This window comes from Syngnathus scovelli, chromosome 20 (genome assembly GCF_024217435.2).
Source record: "Syngnathus scovelli strain Florida chromosome 20, RoL_Ssco_1.2, whole genome shotgun sequence".
Classification (NCBI taxonomy): Eukaryota; Metazoa; Chordata; class Actinopteri; order Syngnathiformes; family Syngnathidae; genus Syngnathus; species Syngnathus scovelli.
The window spans coordinates 9730493-9753210 of NC_090866.1; the positions used below are offsets into that span (position 1 = coordinate 9730493).

Genomic DNA, 22718 nt, shown 5'->3' on the forward strand with positions numbered 1-22718 from the left:
TCGGTTACTGTTTTTTGTTTTTACGACTCCTTATCTAATGGCCAGACGGAGATTTACTCCATGCGATTGTCGTGGCTCACTTTGTGTACGGAAAAAAAAAAAAGAGTTCTCCGCCGTCACGTCAATCACTCTTTATCTGTGGAGGACATCAGGAGATTGAGATCTAATCAGAAATAATAAACACATCAAAGTTTACATTCAGTTCATCAAAATGCGCTCGTTTGTGTTTATTCTCCTCCCTGCCTTCCCGTCTCGTAACTTCAACCGCAGACTTAATTCATAAATTACAAACAAAACGTCTCTTGAGGTTTGGGAGGAACAAGGATTTGCAAGAGCTCAACACGTAAGGGAGTCAACCGAGGGGGAAATCTGGCGTAGCCACGTGTTGACAACATCATTTGGTTAGCCAATCAGACTACTTTTTTTAGTTTCCCGTACAGGATATGACCTCGTTTTGGTCTGTTTACAAGGGTTGACGTGTTTTGAACGTGAGCTTTCTTCGGAAAAACACATTCGGGACTGTAAGCGACTGGAAAAGATGCATAAAGTGCTTTTACAGGACAGTATTGCAAACACTGCGCTAAGCTAACATTAGCATGTGTGTTTATTTTGCTCATTTCTATTTGCGTTTTCCCTCAAATGTTACAATGACAGAAAAAGCTTCAAGTTAAAAAAATCAAAAATACAATAAATTTTCCCCAGGAACTATTAATGACTACTAATAACCGAGATGTCTACTGATGCCAGATTCACTCTTAATATCAAAACTACCTGAAGGGAAAAAAAAAAAAACTAATTACAGGCCCCTGGGGATTTTCCCGCTCCATCAAGCTTGATGAAAATCATCCAGATCTTACTCAGTCATGCCAAATAAGGTGGAGTGTAAAACTGACTATTTGTGTTTGCATATGCAGTGATGTCATCCAAAGAGAAACCTGCAGTTCCCTGTCAAGAGCCAAGTCTGGCAAATCTCCCTCTGCTCAAGTTACCTCATGTTTGAATGGAATCCTACAACACACACAATTAGCGCCCCCCCCCCCTCCAATTAACTAGCATCTTTAAAGAGCAAGCACCTACACATCCCCTAAGGTGATGCGAGACGGGCCATTTAAAAAGCGCCGACGTCCCGGTCGAGCCGGAGTAGCGGCATAACACGACCATCTCAGCGTGTCCAGGCAGAAAATCAAGGTGACACTTACGCAGACATTGTGGAACGCAAACACCTCCGAGGTCCAGGCGCTAACTTTCGGCGAAGACGCTCTTGTCAAAAACTCCTCCGGCTTTGAAAACAAGCTCTCACGTGAGTAGTCCAGCGTGGGTCCAAGAGGAATGAAAGCAGAGCCCAAAAAAGGGAAATGGAGTGAGGCAGCGGGCGAGCGAGGCGAGCCAGGGAGCGAGGGAGGGAGGGAGGGAACAAATGAATAGCCCCCTTTAAGAAGGTTCACTCCTTCTTGTGGTACTTCTCATCCAGCGTGGAGGGGGGAAGAAGCCAATTTGATTTTTGGACTGTTGCTTTCCTTCCCCTTTCGAGGTAAAGCCGGCTTTAGACAACAGGAATGTGACAGCGGGGGAGAAAGAAAAGGGAGGGAGGGAGTGTGTGTGTGTGAGAGAGAGTGGTGTGTGTGTGTGGAGACAGGCGGCAGGAAATGACCTGGGGATTGCGTTGAGATGAAATTGGGAATGTGGTGTGCAACAGGCTCAACCAGTTGCATGTACAGTGTTGTGCAAAGAGAATAAAAAAAATAAAATAAAAATCACTCACTCACACACTAATGCAGCCTCCTGATTCCCCCCCCCCTCCCAAATTCAACCCAGGCCCCCCCACAAGCTTCCACCACACTCTGCCTGCGAGCGGATACTAGATGACGACACATAACGGCTGAGCGAACCTGCTGGCAAAGCACAAAACCTCTGCGTGGCCCTGGCATCAGCAGATCGCCATGGCAACCCCTCGGGCGCCCGCTGCCTGCCCCTCCCCTGGCTCAAACCCGCGCCAGAAACTTTTCACATGCTTGATTTTTATCATTGCGGGAACAAAATGCCTTGTATGGGTATTGGCAGGCATCACAACAGAACACACACACACATGCGCAGGCCGGACGAGGTCACGTGTGTTTTCTCGCAGCGGCGTTTCCGAGCGTGCCAGCTGCGGTTGTTTTTGTGCCGAGTCAGGTTTGTGTTAAACGTGGCTGGGGAGCACCTCATTCCTTTCTGCTCGCTAAAAATCAAACACACCGAAACCAAGATTTTTTTTTCAATATAATAAGCAAATGGGTTTATATTAGCAAATTTGATTCCTTTTTTGGGTGGTCTGGATTACTCAACCAGTTTGGCAAACTAAGTCTGGACACCACAGGATGTTTAATTTTTTTTTTTCGTATTTCCAAACACATATTATAGTCAGACATAACAAAAACTGTCTCAAATTTTTTTTTCTAGAATTTAAAATTTTGAGGCCTGGACCATGCAAAGCATCTTAAATCAGTTTTTGTAGCGCTAACTTGCTTCAAGGTGTCAAACCTGACAAGGAACTAAAAGTCACATTAGCGTGCACTTAAACGTGCATATGTTTCTGAGAACTCAGTCGTGACCGCTCGCCCACCCCGAGCGGACCCGATATAAACACCCCGAAGTCCTTCGTCCGACATTAATGTGCGGTTGGGAGCAGGCGGGGGGGTGCGGTCTGCCTGTGCCAGTCACATGACCACCTTGTGCAAAAACTCCTTTCAACAATCCGACAAATCAACGCAACCCGAAATCATTCCATCGATTTGAATTCCAAGCAGCATTTTTGAAAATTTCGACCCCACAAGTACTAAAAAACCTGAACGGTGTGTTTTCCCAACTCCGAATGGGAAGTCGTAGAGAGGGAAGTTTGCACAAGGGGGGCCTCCTTATCTTGATCTAGCTTTTAAGAAGCCTCAGGGGGAGGAAGAAGAGTATTGTAGTGAGGCTTATCTCCGGGACTTGCGCAATAATAACTGCCAAAATATGTCAAATAATCCAGTAGCACAATTCTAGTTTTCAATCTATTCGAGAAGAGCAACTTAAAAGGTTCCACGTTGGAATCTGCCTCGTTTTCCAAAAGTGCCCCAAGCATTTTCTCATCAATCATTCACTCACAGTCACATTAATGGTGGAATGTTTCAAGTTCTGAAGATAATAAGTGAAGAACCTACAATCAAGAGATGTCTGTCATCAGGTCTGTCATTTTTGTTTCAAACTAACAGTAGTGCACAAGCATTTCTTACTCAAAGACCCCTTTCACCTCTTTGATAAACCACAACAAGATGAAGATGACGTTAGCCTAGCCCACACACCTACGACGCACACAATCATAAAACAAATATTTCCTCACTTAATTCATTTTGGCATGTTACAAAAGACTGTGAACTAGCACTTAGGTCATAAAAGGACTGTAAAAATTTAATTGGGGCCGATGCCTCGTTAAGACGGGGGAAGGAGACGCTGGAATAAACAAACCGTTTTGGACACAAAAATAAAATAAAAATAAATGAAAAAGAAAACAGTACAAAAAGAAAACAAAAAAAATTAAAATAAAAAAAGAAGTCAGTAAAATAAATAAAATTAAAAAAAAAATGGAGGAAAAAAAAACCCGACACATTCTTTCACTCACAGTTTGGATACATAATTTGGATTCAACCGCCAACGGAAGAGGGATTCCCCCCCCCCCCCCCAACCACAATCACGCACACCAATTACCATTTAGCCTGGAGGCAAGCGCCGACTTTATGTCAACATCGGCTTCAGTGATGCACTCAAGTTCAAACTTCCCAACCTGTTGAACATTTACCATCCCCACTTCCTTCCCTTCTTCCTCGCAAACACCTCGCTGGTTTATCGCGCTGTTTGGCCAGTTTGTGATGGGTTATCAGCGGCAGATAAGAGAGGTCAGACGCAGATTGAAGACAAAAACGCTTCTAACAATCCCGCCTGTTCATCGTCGGCATCCGCCGGTTATTTCCCAGATAAAACTCAGACGGCCACTCGGGGAACTATTTGATAATGATAAAAGTTATGACACTCGAGAGACCGGGTGTGAAGTGGGTCTAGACTAAGTTGTCGTGGATTTGAGCGGCTCCAGGCAACTAAGCTGATTGATCAGTCCCGGATGTCGAGGCGTCTGGATAATGTGCGTGCGTTCGAGAGACCGGTTAAAGAATGACCACCTTAACCTGTCAGGGTGGGCCCGAGGGTGTTACTGATAAAACAACACAATAAGAACATCATTCACACTCATCTGACACAGAATATAAACAATAAAATTTGATTATTAGGAGTTTTACAGCAGATTTGTGTGTGGAATTTGTCTGGTAAATGCAGAGAAAATACCTGACGTCAACTTTAATAGGCAACATGGAATCAATAGTTTTGTTCCATCCACTTTGTCCAACAAATGTGGTTGATTCAAATTTTTTTAAAGCCACAATAACACAAACCAAGAATAATTGGCCTTACCGTTTTCATTTCAGTAAAATAAACATAAACAAATAAAAACACAGCCTCTTAGTTGAGCTCATAGAGCTTATCATTGGGTAAACGGCGCCCTCTTGTGGCGCAAACAGGAAGCTTATGACTTACCACAAGTGTAGATGACATTAAGGTACTTCCTGGTGCCAGAGTAGCAGGGATCCCCAAATTCCCTGGATGAGGCTCGAACCAAGCAGCTCTTCCTGGCCTGACAGCGGGAGGTCACGACCTCCAGGGCGATGGACGCCTGGCAATCTGACAGAAAACAAAAATTGACGCTCAAACACATGGACACAAATAGTGTAAAGAGGTCACGGCATCTTCCCTTACGCGCTCTCTCGGCGCCACGACAAAACGGGCCTCTTTTTGTCCAAAGGACACCCGATCCATGTTTGTGTACGGATACCAGACATTGATGGATGAAGTTGTCATCCTGAAGCTTCCTCTTCACGCTGCCGAGACTTCTTCAAGAAAACTACAGCGCTCTGATGGGGGCAAACGGACATTCCCCAGCAGGAACTAACAATCTGGAATTCCTGACCAGGTCAAAGCCTGCTGGAAACCAGCGTGGAAGCCAAAAACTGCCCAGACATTTCTGGCCTGAATAGATTAGACGCACAACAAGGTGGGACTTGACTTTGGATGGAGATCCAGAGAGAGAACACACACATTAGTTTATGCATTGTGTGTTTGAACAAACTATATTTTGTATGGGAGCTTAAGTGAGAATTCCCTCGGGTCCAACTTGCTCTGGCTCTCGTTACAGCGTCGCCGCAGACAGACCAGCTTTATTTGACATCCCGCCACACACACATAGGCATGAATAACCCCTGTTAACGCTGACCTTTGCCCTCTACCAACTTCGTTTGCCATCGAGGCAACCCTGTGGACCGCACACTGCCAACAAGGACGGGCTTGTGGCTCACAAGAGAAGGTTCACAGTCAGGAGGAACCAGGAATAAGCCATTTGTGTTACTTATGAGTGATGACAGTGCAGGGGGAGGGGCTTATGAGCAAACAGGAAGGTCGAGCCTATTTTTCTTTCTCAACATAAGCACAGAGAGGTTTTCGGAAAATACACATTTCCCCAGAATATTCTGGCAGTGGCAGCTCCACAGCACAATGCCCCTATTTACAATAGGAGGACCTATTTTATCTCCTCCTCCGCTCATATGACTCACATGTGACGCGTATCATTTGATACATAAGCCACTTGTGATACTTGAAGTCTTTGTATGGCCGACATCTGACATGTAAAGTGATAGCTTGAATATTTGGAGGGCACAAAATATGAGTAAGTCATTGCTTCATATTGGAATGCCGTGTGTGCTTTGCAAATGGTGGGAACGTAAGCAGGATACCAAATGATGGATCGGGTTTCCTCATTTTCTGGCGTGGCTGTCATTCAACAGCTACCGTGATTCTTTTAGAGATAAAACATTTATTCATTTCAATATCTTTTAAGTATCTCCAGGGCAACAAATGCAATCAAAACAACAGGGGCCCCAAAATTGAACCCTGCGGAACACCAATGGGGCTGAGTCGGAGCAACCGAGGTCCTTCCATATCTGTTATTTTTAGGACACTATTTGAATATTATCTAAAACTACTCTCCCAGTATGCTTTTAATAAAAAATTTAACAAAACAAATCAACAAAGTAATTATCCGTGCCATCAAAGCGAGGCACGCAGCTATAGTGAAACAAAATAGCACTGTAATCATTTTCGAGCGCCATCAATAGATGCCTACGGTCGGCTAAGGCTTAGCTTGAAAAGCCATGAAAGCCCGAGAAAGAAAAAGCGGCAAAGAGGGAGTAATTTAGATGTCAAGAGTTTTGTGTGATGATAATGAGTCAGATGAGAGAGGAGGGCTTCTGCTTTGAGGCTCCTCCATCACAGTTAAGACCTGCCCGACTCCACACAAAAAAAAAAAAAATGAAGCAACTTCAAAGTCCTAAAATTGTATAATAATATAATAATTGTAAAAAAAAAAAATGTAAACAATTAAGTCTTCACTTCACAGTGTTGTCTGAAAGTTAATTAGCAGTGTGGACCTGGGCTGTCACTCAAAACCAGCTCCATTCCTGCAGCTCGGCTTGTCACGGGAGCGCCACATTAAAGACACGGGGGAATCCCACTAGACAGTCTGGAACAGAATGTGTGTGTGTGTGTGAGACTTTGCATGTGCATTGTAAGCACACACAATGCTAATGCCATTTGACAGCTAACAATACTCTAATCTGCCCTTTGTACCACTGTAACAGTAGAGTTCATCTGCCAACGCTATTGCCACAGTTACACTACTGTATTTAATGGTGATGTTGAAACCAGATATTAAACACACACACACACACACACACACACCAAACCACCTGCTGCTCCATTGCGCTTTATAATTGTCTCTGATTACTCACACTGCTAGCGTTAGCCTTTTGAACCCGGTGTCACTTCAAGGCCACACACACACACACGCCGGAGGGGATGTCCGCATCGTATTGTTTGAACGACGCGCCTTCCGACCGCCACATGATAAACAACAAAATGTACAGGTTTGAATTATGAGCGTAGATGTCACGCGTCCAAGTCGGGGATTGGGAACGCACACACGCGGAAACATTCTTGGTGGCAATTCAATCCGCCGTCCGCCTTTTTACGCCGTTGGATGACATCCGATCTACATTCCAAGCCAGTTCCGCCTCGACAATGCGTGCGTCTGTGTTGGTCAGGTTTATGCATTTAAAGGGCTTCCAATGATAATTCAGCTTGAAACCATCCATCAACCCCAAATGGGCGTGTCGGTCGACAAATCATAGGAGGAAGCTGCACATCTCTCAAAATGCACAGATTTATCACCACGCCTCCCACAAAAAAAAAAAGACTTAAAGCAAAATTAAGGCCTGGCAGCGTTTGTGAAGGTCTTTGTGCTCAAGATGCATTCAAGTCCTGACATGTTGGGAGTCATCAATAAAAACAGCGAGACGCATAGTGACGCCTGGTATGTTTTGGTTTAAAAAAAAAAAAAAATACATATAATTCTTCCCTCAATGCTCAATTATTATACACAATTTTAATGACCTACTTTTACTCCATGTATAGAATTTTATAAGTGCTCTATAAATACAATTGAGTTTTAAGTGTAAAAAATAAAATAAAAAAATGTTGTCGTGGTTTCTTACCTACTGATGGCGCCCCTCTGTGGTGCGGAGGACACTCGAGGGTGCCCTGCTGGGTTCGACCAAACATGGCCGAGTAGACGGCGATTTGCATTCCCCGTTTGCAGCTCAGCCTCATCCTGTCCTCCTCGCACACCACTTTGCTCTTATATTCATCTGTGGTCGGAAAAAAACAAATTAGCGTTTAGTTTATATGGAAAAATTTGTATTTGCAATTCTGATTGTGAAGCTATGTTTTTTATTTTTCATACCGCATTTGCTCCGGGCTGTATTTACTGTAGTCAGGTATGAAAATAGAGTACAAAATGTCAAATGTTCCACTTGCCATAAGCCGCCTGAAGGCAACACGGAGCGTAAACACACCGAGGCAAGAGTTGCCGGGTGGACAAGTAGAGCCACGCAGCGGCATTCCTCGCACACATCCAGTCATGGTGACCTGTGACCAGCGAAGCAGCTCCGCTGGCCGGCGAATAAAAACAGCCCGCATTCAGATGGAATGCGGAGGAGAACACCAGGCGAGAAGGTAGCCTGATGGATGGACTCTTTTCTCCTTCACTTCCTCTTTCAGAGGCAGTGACACCTTCTCGGTGCTTCCCCCCCACGCAGCTTTTCTTTCCTCGTCTAACAGGTCACTGGTTAAGTGGCGGGGAACAAAAGAGCTGCTGATTGGAGGAAGGAAAAGTAAGGAGAGCGGAGGGATTCAAATCCTCCACTTCAGTGAAGACAAGTCTGGTTGGGATTACGAAGCTCAGCTCATTTTTCTCAATTTTATTTTTTATTATTTATGATTTTTATTATTATATTATTTATGTTTATATTTATTTTTTTATTTATTTGACCCATTTTTTATTATTATTTATTATTAAAGGGAGCAGGAGCAGATGTGATGTCGTGAGGGACTTACTGGGTCTACACTTGTAGCTCACAGAGAGGTATTTGCTGCTGCCGGGACACGGGTCGGTCCCAAACACGCGGCTGTTGACAAGAACTTGACAGCTCCTTCTGTCTTGGCACTCGTCCAGCATTTTCTAAACAGGAGCAAAGGGGTGGGGGGGGTTAAAAACATTGTTTCAATAGGTTAGCAATGAAGAGCAGGCAAACCGAAAACCACCACAGAACATGAAGGTCCATCGCAGTTGTGAAAGCGGATGCCCATGAAATCGAGAAAACAGAAGCTCACCCGCCTCTTCTTCAGGAAGTTTAATTGACCGGAAAACATCCTCGCGAAGCATTATTACATAATCAGCCAGCCTCAAAATATGAATACATGCTTGAGCACAGTTGAAATGGATTTTTTTTAGGATAGCATCGATTTTAGGATTTTTTTTTTCTTCCCATTATACTCAGGAAATTACGGTAATTACCTGCAGTGCAGTCGACACAGAGCAGTCGTCATCCCCCCCAGCGTCATAATAACCGAGGAGGGCCTGGTAGCTCTGAGGGCAACGATGGAGATCAGAGCGGCCTTTCCTTCCGTAAAAAGCCGATTGGACGGTGATGGTGGTGCGAGGCGGGCAGCGAACAGACAGCACCTCTCCGTCACAGGCCTGCTCTGTGTAGTTCTTCAACACTTTGGACAAGTAGCCTGTGAGGACAAATGACCTTTATTTTATTTATTTTATCAAGCTTTCTGGTGAAGTGCTGAGCAAACATGTTAGCATACACACATCCTCATCAAGTGTGTGATTCAATTACCGCTATTTGGTTAACCTTTGGTGGGATTACATTGAAACGGTGTTTCGGCAAACACACACGCTCGCACGCTTAGGCGCAAAACACACATTGTGTCCCCCTTATCACCATGGTCACAGTTTCAAGGAGGAGGAAGGCCTCCAAAGGTCACATCCAAATATGGATGCTCATTAAAGCGCCAGAATTGCGTCACACATTTACAACCGTGGCAGAGTGGAAATCCCATTAAAAAAAAAAAAAACATTCATTACATAATTAAACAATGCTAAAAATAAAAATAATTTAATGGACATTTTGCTGCTTCTGTGTGTTCCTTGGCCACCTGGGGGCAGTATAACAGCTACAGAGACACACTCAAAGAAGAGTTTCACAACTAATTCAGTAAGCTACAGTAATAGTGGCTATGTTGCACAAAGGATAAAGAATATATGCCATCTTGTCTGTCGAAATGTGTTTCTGCAATGTTAGCATTCAAATAACCAAAACCGACGCTACTACTTGTTAGCATTCCGCTAAATGGACTGTCAAAAGGAAACTTTCATGCGGGAGTGGCTCATGTATAAGAGTTTCCATTCAACTTGTGTGTGTTATTGTGTTGATTTTTTTTTTTTTAAATACCATTTGGCCATTCATCATTGTTGCCTCGGTGCTACCTGTCGACTGCCGCTCCCTCGGAAGGCACCTGTGTAAACCAGCTAGTCAACGACAGGTGTCCCTCAAAGGCAAAACGCTCCAACAATGCTCCAAGAACACCCAGAAGTCTCCCCTCCCCTTTTCTTTTCATCGACGAGTCTTCCTTAACTAGCGCGCTGGCCTTTTTCCGAACAAAAGCGCCGCTCTATTGTGTCTGCCGGGATTCCGTGCAAAAGTTTCTCCTTGAATTGAACTCAAAGGCCACGGCAGCTTTTATTCAGCTACAGACGGGTAAAGGAGGAATCCGGTTGGATGTCAGATTTAGGTTTTAGCTGTAATCTCTCGACAAGGAATCATGTGATGACCTGAAAATCTTGACCCGGCAATAGAGGGAGGGACATGTATGATGGGAGATTAGCGTGTTGTGTCAACATGACGTGCCCAAAAAAAAGGAAGGATTCCGTGCCTGGGAAAGTTAAGCGCAGTAAATGTGGAAAAAGGGAACTTGGAAAATAAATTAATAATGTATTTCTCGTCAAGACTCGGAGATGATTTTGCGACAGCAGGCTTGTTGTTTGAATTTGAATGAAGGGGGTCGTGGAGCTCGGAGCCTCGGCCTTTTGTTTTTTTTGGGGGTTGGACAAGGCAGTTAATGGTTAACTGCTGAAAGCATTGTTGGAAAATAATTGCCACTTTGACGATTAGCATGTTGGCTCAGGGTAAAGATCACGAGTCAACTATGTGAACAACTACAAATATTGGATGTTATCAATGTGAAGGATTTTTCTAAAAATACTCGTGCAGTTTCAAGCTTGTTTTACAAAAGTAGGTAAAAATAATAATTAACATTCTGAAGCTGTCATGCTGAATATTTCTGACATGTGGCAGGAGGGCAGTGGCGGTGATTTAACTCCCGAGGCGGTGCAGCTGGAGAATATGTTCAAGGGTTTCTCCATTTTTTTTTTATTGGCTGGGTCAAAGGAATGAGCCCACTGAAGTTTCATTGACAGGTTATAAATCCAGCACGGTTAAATTTAGTTATTTTTGTTAGCTTTTGGCTAACACTAGCCAAAATATAAATCTGATATTGTTTCGCAATTAAGATTTTTCTAAATCATTGACTGGTGAGTCCAAGGTTTTAAAATAGATCAATAATTATATATTTGTAAAAAAAAAAAAAAAAAATTCCAACAAAAACAAAGTTCACGCTAGCCACAAAACTCAAAGGGGCCTGCGTTGCGTTTCATCTCGCTACATTAGCTTCGGAAGCGTTTACAGCTTCATGGCTTTATTGGTGTTATTTTAAGTAAATTATAGCCGTCAAAACCATCAAATGTTTCAGAAAAGCGGAGCTGCAAGCCCGCCGCTGACGAAGGAATGCCCTTCAAGTGGTGATTACCGAGGAGTGTGGCGAGCGCGTATGTGATGAAGGGAGGGGGGGGGATGAATATAAAAAGAGGGGACTCCAACATCGAGTGTTGTTGTTTCCAATCGGCTTTGGAAGGTTGGAGTTGAGCGCTGAAGTGCTTCCGTGCTTCTGAGACGTTAGCAAAAACATTTTTTATGACTCAGCCACTATTGTTTTTACTTGGCGCCCCCCCCTTCCCAAAAAATGCATTCTCAAAATTCATAGCATTCCATTGCCTTTCTGATTACATTTTTGGATTAGTCTGCTTTTCTTCCTCACTTTACAGTAGGCAACGGGGAAAAAAAGTAGAGGCAGTTCAACTTGACACAAAGTCAGGCTTGGATAGCATTAGCTTGCTATTTTAGGTGATGGACTGATTGTGATATAGATGTTCAAATCTTGGGAGCGCTCCAAAAAAAACGGATCATGCTTTAAGTAGACAGTTGGAGCGATGAAGAGATTCATTTGAACATAAACTGTGTTTGGTTCCAATTCCCATGACAGCCAAACAAATCTAAAACAACACTTGGAGGAATTCATTCATTCGCCACTATTGTGCCATTGCAAATTCGCAGACGTAAGCTGACGCTGTTCCAACACGTCCCTCTGTTATGCTTTTTATTTTTGACTTTCCAAAAGACCCGAGGGCTTCTTTTGTTATCAATATCCACCGATGATGGTCTCTTGAATTCGAATGGCGGAGCGACCGACCCCCCCCGAAAGTGGAGGAGTCCAAGTAATCCGAGCCAGACATGCAAACACAAACACTCTGATTGCCACATCCTTTGCTCCAGCCTCAGATGGCTTATCGTTGGCACTCCTACGCACTCGCAGACAATCCGACTAACATCCACTCCAGGCCTGAGCTAAATCACGTTTATCAAAGCACTGACTAATCCAAAATGATGAAGTCCCTTACAGACATGTCAGGCAGCATCCAGAAGTTGGATCAATACCGCTTGTGTACTACTAATAAAGGCCACCCAAGAGACAAGACCGAGGTCACAATGAAGAAGAGAATCGTTTCTGTTGTCTGAGCTCATCCTCGGGGGGTGACGCGGTGCTACGGAACATCTGCCAGCCTCACAGTTGGATAGAGGACACTTCTTCCCCGGGGAGGAGCCGAAAACCAAACTCGGGTCGCGTCGGTGGCCTCCCGCGACCTCCTTAAGCGCGTGGCTCTTTTTATGACCCCTCGGGGTCAAAGGACGCTCTGCAAGAGGACACTTTTACTCTGCGTTGTGTGCGTCCTTATCACTGCTGAAAGGGGGTGAAAGTGTGATGGGGGGGGGGGGGGGGGTCTGCATGCACGCAGACACGACGGGGCGACACAAGGGGGGAAATGGCGCTTGAGTGCAAAAGGTGAGGTTTGTCATTTTAATGGTCACTTTTACGACCTGCGTGGATGCCGGACGACCTCGATCCAGACAGCGGGCAGATGCGTCCGTCTGTCTTTATTGTGGCTAAGTGAACGACAGATGGAGCCTTCATCAGGCTCGCAGGGAAATGGACTCAAGTTGATGGAGTCGTGACGCCGCAAGTCTCATTTGAAAGTCCAGGAATGCGCCGGGAAGAAAAGCGAGGTAGTTGGCCTTAAATAAAAAGGTGCAAGTGGGCGGGAGCTGAAAGGGGGGTGAGCTCGGAGGGGAATTAACAAGCTTAACATCGGAACTGCTCTGTGAAAACAAGCGATGGAAGAACTTTGGAGTGGGCCAGACTGAGGAAAGCCACATTTTTGTACATGGAGAAATTCCCAAAGGCCGCTTACCTGGTCTGGGGGGCCAGAAAGCAACAGATTAGCCTTGCTTAGGGGGAACAGGCCGCTCTAGCGTGTTGTAATGCAGACTGTCAGGGCGACACAGTTGGGGGGCTGTACAAAGCCTCCTTGTTCAGACAACACCACCCCCACCTCACCGGCTTTTCATCAAACTGCACCAACGACAATATTCCTTCAGTCTGCAAGACTCACGGGGTCGAGAAAAATATAGGCGAGGGAGCTCGAGTGAAGGACATAAATCAGCTCCCGGGAAACAGAGAAAAAGAGGCCATCAAAGACACGGGAACGTAATTCAACAGCCGCACTTAACGCGGAGATAATTGCCGGTGCTCATCCTCAACCCTCAATTAACCCATGCCGTTCGTCTATTCTACATTTTGGACTGGAGTGTTCCTAATTTATTGCATTATCCCAAAATGAAGCTAACTTGGCTGCGTGCAGCGTCACTCGAGATTCTTCCTCACGAGTCGGCGAGTTTGTCTTGGCGCCGCGCAAAGTCGATTTTGCATGAATGGGCAAATGGAAGCGACAGAATTTTTTGGGTGTCAGACCAAGTTAGTCCGTGGAGAAGACGGTGAAATAAATTCTAATAAGGTAGCGAGTTAGCTAACCGGCATGGCTAGCAGCAACACAAAGAGTGACTTTGATTGGCTGGCGTTCATGTGCCCAGACTTGACTGGGTTGACACAAAGCATTGAGGCACGTCCACGTTGAACATATTTTTACATTAATCATGTCAACGGCTTGCTTTCTTTCTAGACGCTTTGCCTTTTTACTCAGGAATGTCCGCCCGATTGTTTCAAAGTGTTCCGAAAGGCAGATTACAACCTTTGATACGCTCAAAAAAACAAACAAAAAAAAACATCACAAGCCAAAACTTAGCTTTGATCAACTTTTTAACATCTCGTAACAGACTGAAAACAATATTTAAACACGCCGGCATGTTCACTAAATGTCTTTTGTGGCTTCCGATAAGACAAAGACAACAATGATGTCATCTTCTAACGTCTGGGACTTCCTAAGAAGTAAACTAGCTTGTGAGGAGGGCGGCATCCCCCCTCTGCGTGTTAAAAAAAAAATCCTACCGGTCTTATGTCAACGTTTTGTCGTCTGCCTGCGGTGAGTTAGACAAAACAAATCCGAAGGCTCCGTTTGTTTCGATGGAGCTCACCTGGCCCCCCCACACACAAAATATATCTTCAGAATCAGATAATCATCAGTCTATGATTGAGATGTATAGTGACAGGCAGAACTAGAAGATTTTTTTTGGGGGGCAAACAGATGTTGAAGCTGCCAGCCGGCCTGGCAACATTTGTCAGTCACTAAAAAACTCCGTCTCCAGGGAGACTCCAGCTAGTCAAGAATGTGAGCACTAAGCAATGTCATTGTCCCCCCAACAAATTCCGGGGTTGTCCTTTTTATCGCTAACTAACCCTGGGCTTGCAACAAACCATTTCCACAGTCTCAGACTGAAAAGTTTGACCAGATGACTCGCTTCCGTCATCAGCTGTTCTAAAACACTTTCCCCTTCTTACGCCATTCAGCTTCCACTTAGCCAATCGCCTTAGTGGCGGCAAAACCGACATCCGAGCTTGTTAACAGCTTTTCATTGCAGTCTGACATTCAAGCACATGTACAGTAGGTACACGCGTGTACATGTGACACGGATCCGCTCTTGCACTTTGTGACCATTAGAGACCAATTAACACCGACGCAAAGCCGCCTTCCTGTTTTATGACACCGTAAACAAAACCTACAGGCCTGTCTTGGCCTCGACAACGCTCGTTAATCCAAAACAGAGGCTCATTAGTTAACTTTCATACGCGAGGCTTTCTCGAGACATAAAAGTTCACGGATTCCGTCACGCCTTTGCGCACCAAGTGTAGCTTTAAGGTAATTGGCAACTGATATGAACTTGCCTTGTTTATTTCAGTAGCAGTCCAATGCAAAGCAATAAATGTTCATAAAGGCCAAGATTAGCGCTGTTAAATATTTGGGACGAAAGTTTACTTTTCAACCAAATCATTATTGATTTACTGCGCCAACACAATTTTCTGAACCTCAACGTAACCGCAATATAAAAAGAAAACAATCTCCTGCGCGCAGCTCAAACACGCGATGCAACCTCGAGCCGATTAAAAGTTGACTTTTTTAGTTTGGCGCAAGTAAAAATGACGCGCTATCGCTATTAGTTGTTGAGCCCCGCTATAAACCCAAATAGTTGCGCAGTATGAAAAAGCAAGTGCGCGCACAAGTGGCTGCCTCCAAAAAATTAGTCGAGTGCGTGTTCCAACGCGATAAAAATAACAAATATCTGACCCGAGAAGTCCGAGGAGCCCTTGGAGAGATCGCAGACGACGGCCAGAGAAGCTATTCCCAACACGAGCGCAGAAGTGACGGCTGACAGAGTCCCATCGAGGTGGAACATCCTTGAAGTCTCAGAGGTGCATGTGAGATCCCGCTTGGAACCAGAAAGTCCACATCGGAAGAAGAAGGAGCAAGCAGTAGCAGCGCGGGCGAGAAGGTTCCAAGTGGCGCACATGAGACGTCCAACGTCCCGTCAAGCACGCTGGGGAGACGGGGATGGAGGCTCTTCGAGTTTTTTCTCCTCCGGGCTGCAGCTGCACGCTTTTTTTTCTTTTCTTGCCTTCTTTGAACTCAGTGTGGTGTTGGTGGTGGCGGCAGCCCACCTGGAGGACTGTCACCCCCCTCTGCAGGCTTCCTGACACCTGCAGACCCAATTGGCCAGAATAATGCTGCTGCCTGGATCAGATTTCGGTGTGCTGCTGCTTTGACTTAAAAAAAAATGTCTCTGTTTTTCCAATCATACCTTTAATATTGTCGCGGTAACATAAATATGACTTGACTACTTCAATTTAAAGAAACTCTAAATATAAATTAAAGTATTCATGGACAACCGCCACAATGCAACATTTTACTACAAATCAGCGTTTTTCTACAAAAGTGCATTTAAACAACTTCTACGGCCATTTTAACGTATGTGCCGCCACCTTGTGGACATTTGTCCACATTGCAATTCAACCACGTTTCTTCTGGCCCAGTGAGGCTTCCGTCGTACAAGCATATGACAACACAAGGTCAAAGATGGCAGCCTCCGTCAAAAGGCTTGAAAAATGTCTATTTCCTGCAAAGTTATTAAGAAATTTACAGCTCCGGGATGAACGTAAGTTCCTACTTTTGTTTCGCCAGCTTTATTGCTTAACAGTAGCCTTTGTGCGTCCGTCCGAGCTAACTATAAGCTAACGTTGCTATTTAGCGGACTCGTGGTAGTCCACGCCACCGTTTTAACCTTCCGATTCTAATGCTGTGGTTAGATAATCGGGATTTCTTTTGTTTTCAGGCTTCTTGTCCACATCTGCGTGTCATCTGGCTGCGGGTCCACCAAAATTCACCCCTCCGTCCAAGCCTGTCATTATTGACAAAACGCAGAATGTGGCAGCTCTGCGGAAGTATGATCAAAATCCAAGACACGTTTTTGTGCTAATTATGAATCCCTCAAGGGGAAAATAATATTTTTTTTGAATGCAAACCTTGACATGTCATTTTGTAATAGGTTCCTGAGCCCAGAATTCATCCCACCACGTCAGAGGATAAACCCGGTGAAATTTCACATAGAAAGAAAAGACATGATCCGTAGGAGATCCGTGATCAACCTTCCTGAATTCTACGTGGGTAAGTCACTGGCATCAGCGGCCATGCCGCACGTTAACGTCAATACAACACTCATTCGTGTCGTTCTGATTTTCCAGGCAGCATACTTGCCGTGACCATGGCTGACCCCAATGCCAGTGGCAAATCAAATCGCTTTGTTGGCATATGCATCCAGAGGGGAGGCAAGGGTCTCGGAGCAACATTTGTCCTGAGGAACATCATAAACAGCCAAGGTGAGCCCATTTATCTGCAATTAGCCTTCAAAACACAAGTGACAGCTAACTGGTGGTTTTCCAGGTGTGGAGATCTGCTACGAGCTGTACAACCCGCGCATTCAGGAGATCCAGGTGCTGAAGCTGGAGAAGCGGCTGGATGACAACCTGATGTACCTGAGAGACGCCTTGCCTGAATACAGCACCGTGGATCCGGAAATGAAGCCTGTGCCCATCTCTCCAACTGGAGAGGTGCCGGTAAACACGGTCAGTGAGACATGAAGATCTATACAATTACCAAAATAGGATTACAGTGACATTTTCATTTTGTGCCCTTCCAGCTTCAAGTGAAAATGCGCCCGAAGCCATGGTCCAAACGCTGGGAGCGGCCCAAGTTCGACATCCGGGGCATCCGCTTCGACCTGTACCTGTCGCCGGAAAAGATGGAGGAAGCGCAGAAGTGGGCAATGCCTTGGCAGGAGTACGACATGCTGCGGGAGTACGACACCTCCGAGATCGAGAAGCAGATCTCCAGCGAGATTGAGCAGGAGACGAGCAAATTGAAAAGCACCTGAAGACTAAAAAAAAACTGGACTAAGATGAGTTTTTGTGCTTAAAGTCTCTTAATACTCTACATTTTCAGATGCTGTATAATAAACGCCACAAATAGCAAAACGTCCACGTGTCTATTTTGACCCCTCCTGACTCTAGGGGGCGCTGTTTCCCTTCTTATCCTCACAAAGCAGTCAGCCGTTGCATAACTGAGCCTCTGTCTTTGCATGGAGCCCTGCCAGAATGTTGCTGTTGAATCAACAAAAGTCAGCTTAGTGCTTTCATAGCGCAAAAGCCCTCAAAGAAACCTTTGAGTACAAGTTACAGATTCAAAGTATTTCACCCTGTGTCAACCTGGACACCCAGTAGTTGTTTTACTGTTGCGGCTGGAAAGTTGCGGTATTGGGAAGGTATGTCAACGCGTCACTCGCCTGGTATAAAAACACTTACGACTCCTTAGGTTACGTCTGCTCTTGGCCAACGTGTGTGTGTATATAAACACTCAACGAGTCCCCTTGCACTCTAATTTCTCCATATTACAGGATGACACGTAGGGAAAATGGCCTTTAATAGGCGAGGAGCAGATGTTTACCAGACTCGCAACGGACCACACAGATAGAAGAGGCTGATCATCGCTTGTGACGGTTAACGTCCCAAAACAACTTTTCGGCATCATCGTACACAGCCGCTTGTTTGGCCCCAAACTATGCACCTGTCAAGCCTGCGTAAGTCCACTTTAAAAAAAAAAAAATCGTATAAATCATCAACGTCCCGGACCTGCAGCTAAAACGTTTGTGTACAGTAAATCAACCAGCATGTTATTATTCCGCCACCTAGCATGCCCTCCCCCTGCTACCTCTATACGTGCAGAGGCGAAGAAGCGGGTTATTTCTCCTGCCGCATGCTGCCAAGTCTTTATAAGCAGACCGCGACTGGTAAACCAGTTTGAAGCCCCACGGTTACAACTTCAAGGAAAGTTCCTGTGTGTGCATGTGAGAGAACGTCAGACAGCGAGAAACATCTCAACTTGGATGGGTCGACTTTATTGCACCTGGAGAGGAGTTAAAGCCCCACACACACACATCATATCAACCTTCGGAGACAGACACCTCAAACAGTAAATGTCTGGCCGGGCCTGTCTTGTTAGGAAACCAGATACTCTCCATTCACACTCATCGTGGGATCAGTGGGCGGGGCATGCAGGTTTTGTCTAATCGCAGTTTTTCCTCCAAATCAGCAAACGTGATGACACGCAAGAGTTTTTCTTCACAATAACCGTTGACAGTTTTTATTCAAAGCAATTAATTTTACTATAATAATAAAAAAAATTCCCCGCATTTACATGCATAATGTAAACAAGCGCAACAGGATCTTCTTTCACCTCGTAGGCCGGAGGTAAATTACATCCTGTCACCGTGTCTGTAGATGATCTGATGAGCGCGTGTGCGTACGTGTACGCTTACACGGGGGGCCACCCGTAGTCCGGGCTAAATTACACACTTGAGTTTCACCATATGCTTCACGCCAAATGACACGGGCGGTCTGCGCCTCTGCGTCCGTTCCTGGGCTCCTGCCGCCATCACTCCGGCTTTTTTTTTTTTTTTGCGATGCGCTCGCTTTACGCACGACCCGACAGAGGCGGGCAGCTGTTGGCGTACGGCAGCTGATGCCTGCAGCCGGTTTTATTAATGGCGTCCTGTGCGGTAGGGGTCTGGCAGGCCCTTGTGGGGGTCACGAGCAGCTTTTAAACGTCACGGGGTAGGGATGTCAATCAAGCGGCGCGTTTGCGAGGTTGCGCTTCCGTTCAGGGGCAACGCGTGGAAGAAAGCCGTCAACGCCTTTCCAAATGAGCCGAGCGCTCTTTTGATTGACAGACGAAACTGGAAACCCTGGTCTTGTCTAATTCCTGGCACTTACATAACTGATAGTTTATCTCGGCGTGACGTCGATTGAATTTCTCACACTTGACAAAGCATCAAGGGGCGAGATGTTTCAATGGACTCCTATGTCCTTGTTTGTGTCAAGCAGGAGATGTCAGAGTTAAGCCCGCTTCATTATCTGCACCGTGTGAAAGCACGTTCCTATTTTCCCTCCCGCTAATTACTGACATGCATCGACTTGCATCCGATTCGTTCATCGTTCCACTTTCAACATATACCAACATATGAAAATGCACGTCACGAGCAAGCAAACTTTCCAAGAATCCTCTACCGACCAAAAATCCACCACTACTATTCCCACAAAAAAAAAAAAATGCCATCATCCATTCCCAACAAGCCAAATTCACATCATCGCTCCTATTTGAAATCCATAACATTTATTTCACATTGGTAATGGATTTTCAACATGCTAAATATTTCCACATCCCACAAAAAAAAAATCTTTCAGTCCCATTCCACATCATTGACTTCCTGAAATACTTTTGGGAACGGCGGAACTGTACAAGCTGCAAGCTTCTCACGAGTGTGACTCAAACATTGCTGGTGGTGTTTTGAGACAAATTCCTGTAGTATCGTTTAAAAAAAAAAAAAAAAAAAAAGGATTGTACAGCTTGGTCCATTCACCAGCAGAGTGGCCCTCGGTCATATGATCGAAGAAACACTGTGACTGGACCCAAGGCCAAATTTGTTCTTTAAGTCTTTGTCTGGACCAGTAATCCAGTTTTTTTTTTCTATATTAAATATCCTCGTGCAAACAAAGGCGGCACTATGCAGCATGCAAGAATGGGCAAATGAACAACGAAACCAGAACATTTATTTTTTGACGCACTATTTTATGCCTGAGGCAGTCAAGCGTTGCAATCAGAAATGAGTCAGTGTGTGTATGTGTGCCAAATCATCGCCATTGTGCCACTTTGCAAAATAACACTGTGCAGCCTTAACAGAATTCCTGCGGCAGCTGTCTGAATATGTCCTCCGCTCGTTCTGGCCAAATCATAATCCTCCCCTTTTCCGTGCATCTGCTATTGCTCCAGATAACAGCACCAAGGTTGTCGGGCGCATTCTTCACATTTCCAGAGGATCGCACACAGCACGTTCCCCCGGCCCACAGCTTGTGTTTTGATGTTTTCACGCTCGGGACAGGTCACACGAGGTGCTACGAGGGGGCGCTTGCTTCTGTTTGGTCATCGTGACCTTGTCGGGGCACTTTTGCAAAGCAGCCGTGAGCTCGGAAACTATTCCGTCGGCTTTGATCCCAGCGTGATATCCAGGCGCAGTTGCGCTCGCATCCCTCTGGGGGGACCCCTAATCTTAACGTGCTCGGCCCGTTGCACAGCTGGTCCTCCTCTGTCCCGAGCTGTAATTGCAGATCTGCTCCGGGAAATGGAAGGAGGAAATCCCAGAGCTTTCGCCTTGCGCCGATGACAATAATAAAAGAAAAAAAAAGAGAGGTGAGGAAAAGAGGAAGAAAGAGTCGCAGCTGAGATGAAAGCGGATGTGGAGGCATGAAGGTGAAAGCATAACAGGGAGGGAGGGGGGGAGGATGCTGGCAGTAAAATGCTCCACTTTATTAACCTCATTTATCTGAGAACCTAAGAGTGAAGGGAAAGCTCATACTGGGAACACAAGGCTGGAGTTTGCTAATGACTACACACACACATCACAGCTGAAAAACACAAACTAGACTTTGCATTCATTTCCTGCACACCTTTTTTTTTTTGTGTCCAGGCGTTAAAAAGACAACGGTGACCCGACTTGCAAACTTTTAAGATGCAAGTTGTCGCTAGCTTCAACTACTGATGGACTAACAATTAGCATGAACACAATTCACGTAGACAGACAATATCACGACATGCTCAAGATCGCTATACTGTCCCCGGTGGCTAAGACTGGCAACTACAAATTGTTGGACTATTTAAATTCTAATTATTTGTCTCATACGGGCACACAAACTCCACAATCATCATATCAAACTGTCAAAATGTTTTCTCCCGACATATTACTGGCAAATTGGTGCAATCTTTCGCCTCCTTGCCACACCGCAGAGCTTTTCAAAGCATGGGCCCCATCAAGTCTCAAGAACAGTTTAGCTTAGAAGTGCTGAGAGGGCACTCAAAGGTTCGGGGGGGCAAACAGTCCGTTGGAAACTTGTCACAGTGGGAGGCAACGGGATCGGATAGAGCGAACTCTGCTGCAATGACTGCGGGTCAAGAAGGCCAGCAAGCACCTACGTGAATCATCTCAAGTCTCCTCAGATGACTGTTTGCTGAGGTTGACCTTTTTTAGTGGCCGAAGTTATGCTTCAAGCAATAACTTCATATTAAAAGCGAGGTCTTAGCTCATTTGCATTCAATTGTCCAGTCAAGCAAAAGGGGGGGGGGGGGGAGCGCTCCTCACGCTCATCCATTACACACCGTGGCCACGGATGACCTGAGTGGACACAAAGAATGCACTCTTAGGACACTCGCGCAAGACGAATGAGCAAAGATGCACTCTGAACTATTGACAAATGGCGTGAAACACACACCGGACACACACTTAGAATGCGCACGGGAAGACGGATGATACGGTCCTGGCCGTGGCCAACTGTAGGTGACAAATGATGGCATTGTCTCAGCGCGACAGCTGACCAGGGGGTTTATTTTTTGGATTTGCCAAAGGTTAAGTGAGCGGTCTGAAGAATGGTTTTAGTTGGTGATGTCTACACTTTTCTGGAAACTTGAAACTAATTCACGCAAAAGGAGCGAGACCGCCAAATAAAAATGCGAGTCGACACCCTTTGGATCGGGTCGACGGATGATGTCGGGCATTCAAAGCAGGGTCCTTTCAAAAACCTGTGAGCGGTGTCAATACGCAAGCCGTGTTGCTATCTTCCACACCATCATTAAACTTTTGACCCTGTTGTGTCCCCCCCCTCCAACCCCATTTGGAACCCAAACTTTTGTGTTTGACGTCTGTGATTGCAGTCCATGTAGCGGCTAACTTGAAGGTGGCTAATACGAAGAAGGCCCATTCCTTACGACTTCAACATTCCACAAATGTTACGCCTTTCACACCGCCTCAAAAGCCGACAGATTTGCGGTCCGTCTTCGACCCCCATTTTCTACACCGATCCCCATTTTTAGACCTTTTTGTAGTCCCACTTGCTGATCTTGAAGAAATGCCGAA

At 45.5% G+C, this 22718-nt stretch overlaps 2 protein-coding genes across 6 annotated transcripts in view; one reads left to right on the plus strand and one right to left on the minus strand.

Moving 5' to 3' along the window:
- Nucleotides 1-22718, minus strand: part of LOC125990568 (protein eva-1 homolog A) — a 106787-nt gene that overhangs the window by 7680 nt on the left and 76389 nt on the right. For 2 of the 4 annotated variants that reach the window (XM_049757884.2, XM_049757885.2), the window contains 4 exons: nt 9029-9249; nt 8569-8692; nt 7668-7820; nt 4603-4746 (listed from right to left, as the gene is read on the minus strand). In XM_049757884.2, coding sequence (XP_049613841.1) covers nt 4603-4746; nt 7668-7820; nt 8569-8689 — 418 coding nt within the window. In that variant the 5' untranslated portion in view covers nt 8690-8692; nt 9029-9249. Of the gene's footprint in view, nt 1-1199; nt 1765-4602; nt 4747-7667; nt 7821-8568; nt 8693-9028; nt 9250-15493; nt 15717-22718 lie in introns of those variants that run through there. The other 2 variants (XM_049757882.1, XM_049757886.2) reach the window with 2 other exon arrangements.
- mrpl19 (mitochondrial ribosomal protein L19) lies at nt 15808-17733 on the plus strand. 2 transcript variants are annotated; one of them, XM_049757891.1, is made up of 6 exons: nt 15808-15952; nt 16536-16644; nt 16749-16867; nt 16945-17079; nt 17144-17325; nt 17400-17733. In XM_049757891.1, exons 1-6 carry the CDS (start codon nt 15928-15930, stop codon nt 17631-17633), a joined length of 804 nt encoding a protein of 267 aa, XP_049613848.1. In that variant the 5' UTR covers nt 15808-15927; the 3' UTR covers nt 17634-17733. The 2 variants fall into 2 exon arrangements, with proteins under 2 accessions (XP_049613848.1, XP_049613847.1); XM_049757890.2 differs by lacking the exon at nt 15808-15952 and adding an exon at nt 16265-16358.

Coding starts and splice junctions, on each gene's coding strand:
- mrpl19 (XM_049757890.2), top strand. CDS start 16,280: ATGGCAGCCTCCGTCAAAAGGCTTGAAAAATGTCTATTTCCTGCAAAG. Junction 16,359..16,535: donor TTTACAGCTCCGGGATGAAC/GTAAGTTCCTAC, acceptor TTTTGTTTTCAG/GCTTCTTGTCCACATCTGCG. Junction 16,645..16,748: donor AATGTGGCAGCTCTGCGGAA/GTATGATCAAAA, acceptor ATTTTGTAATAG/GTTCCTGAGCCCAGAATTCA.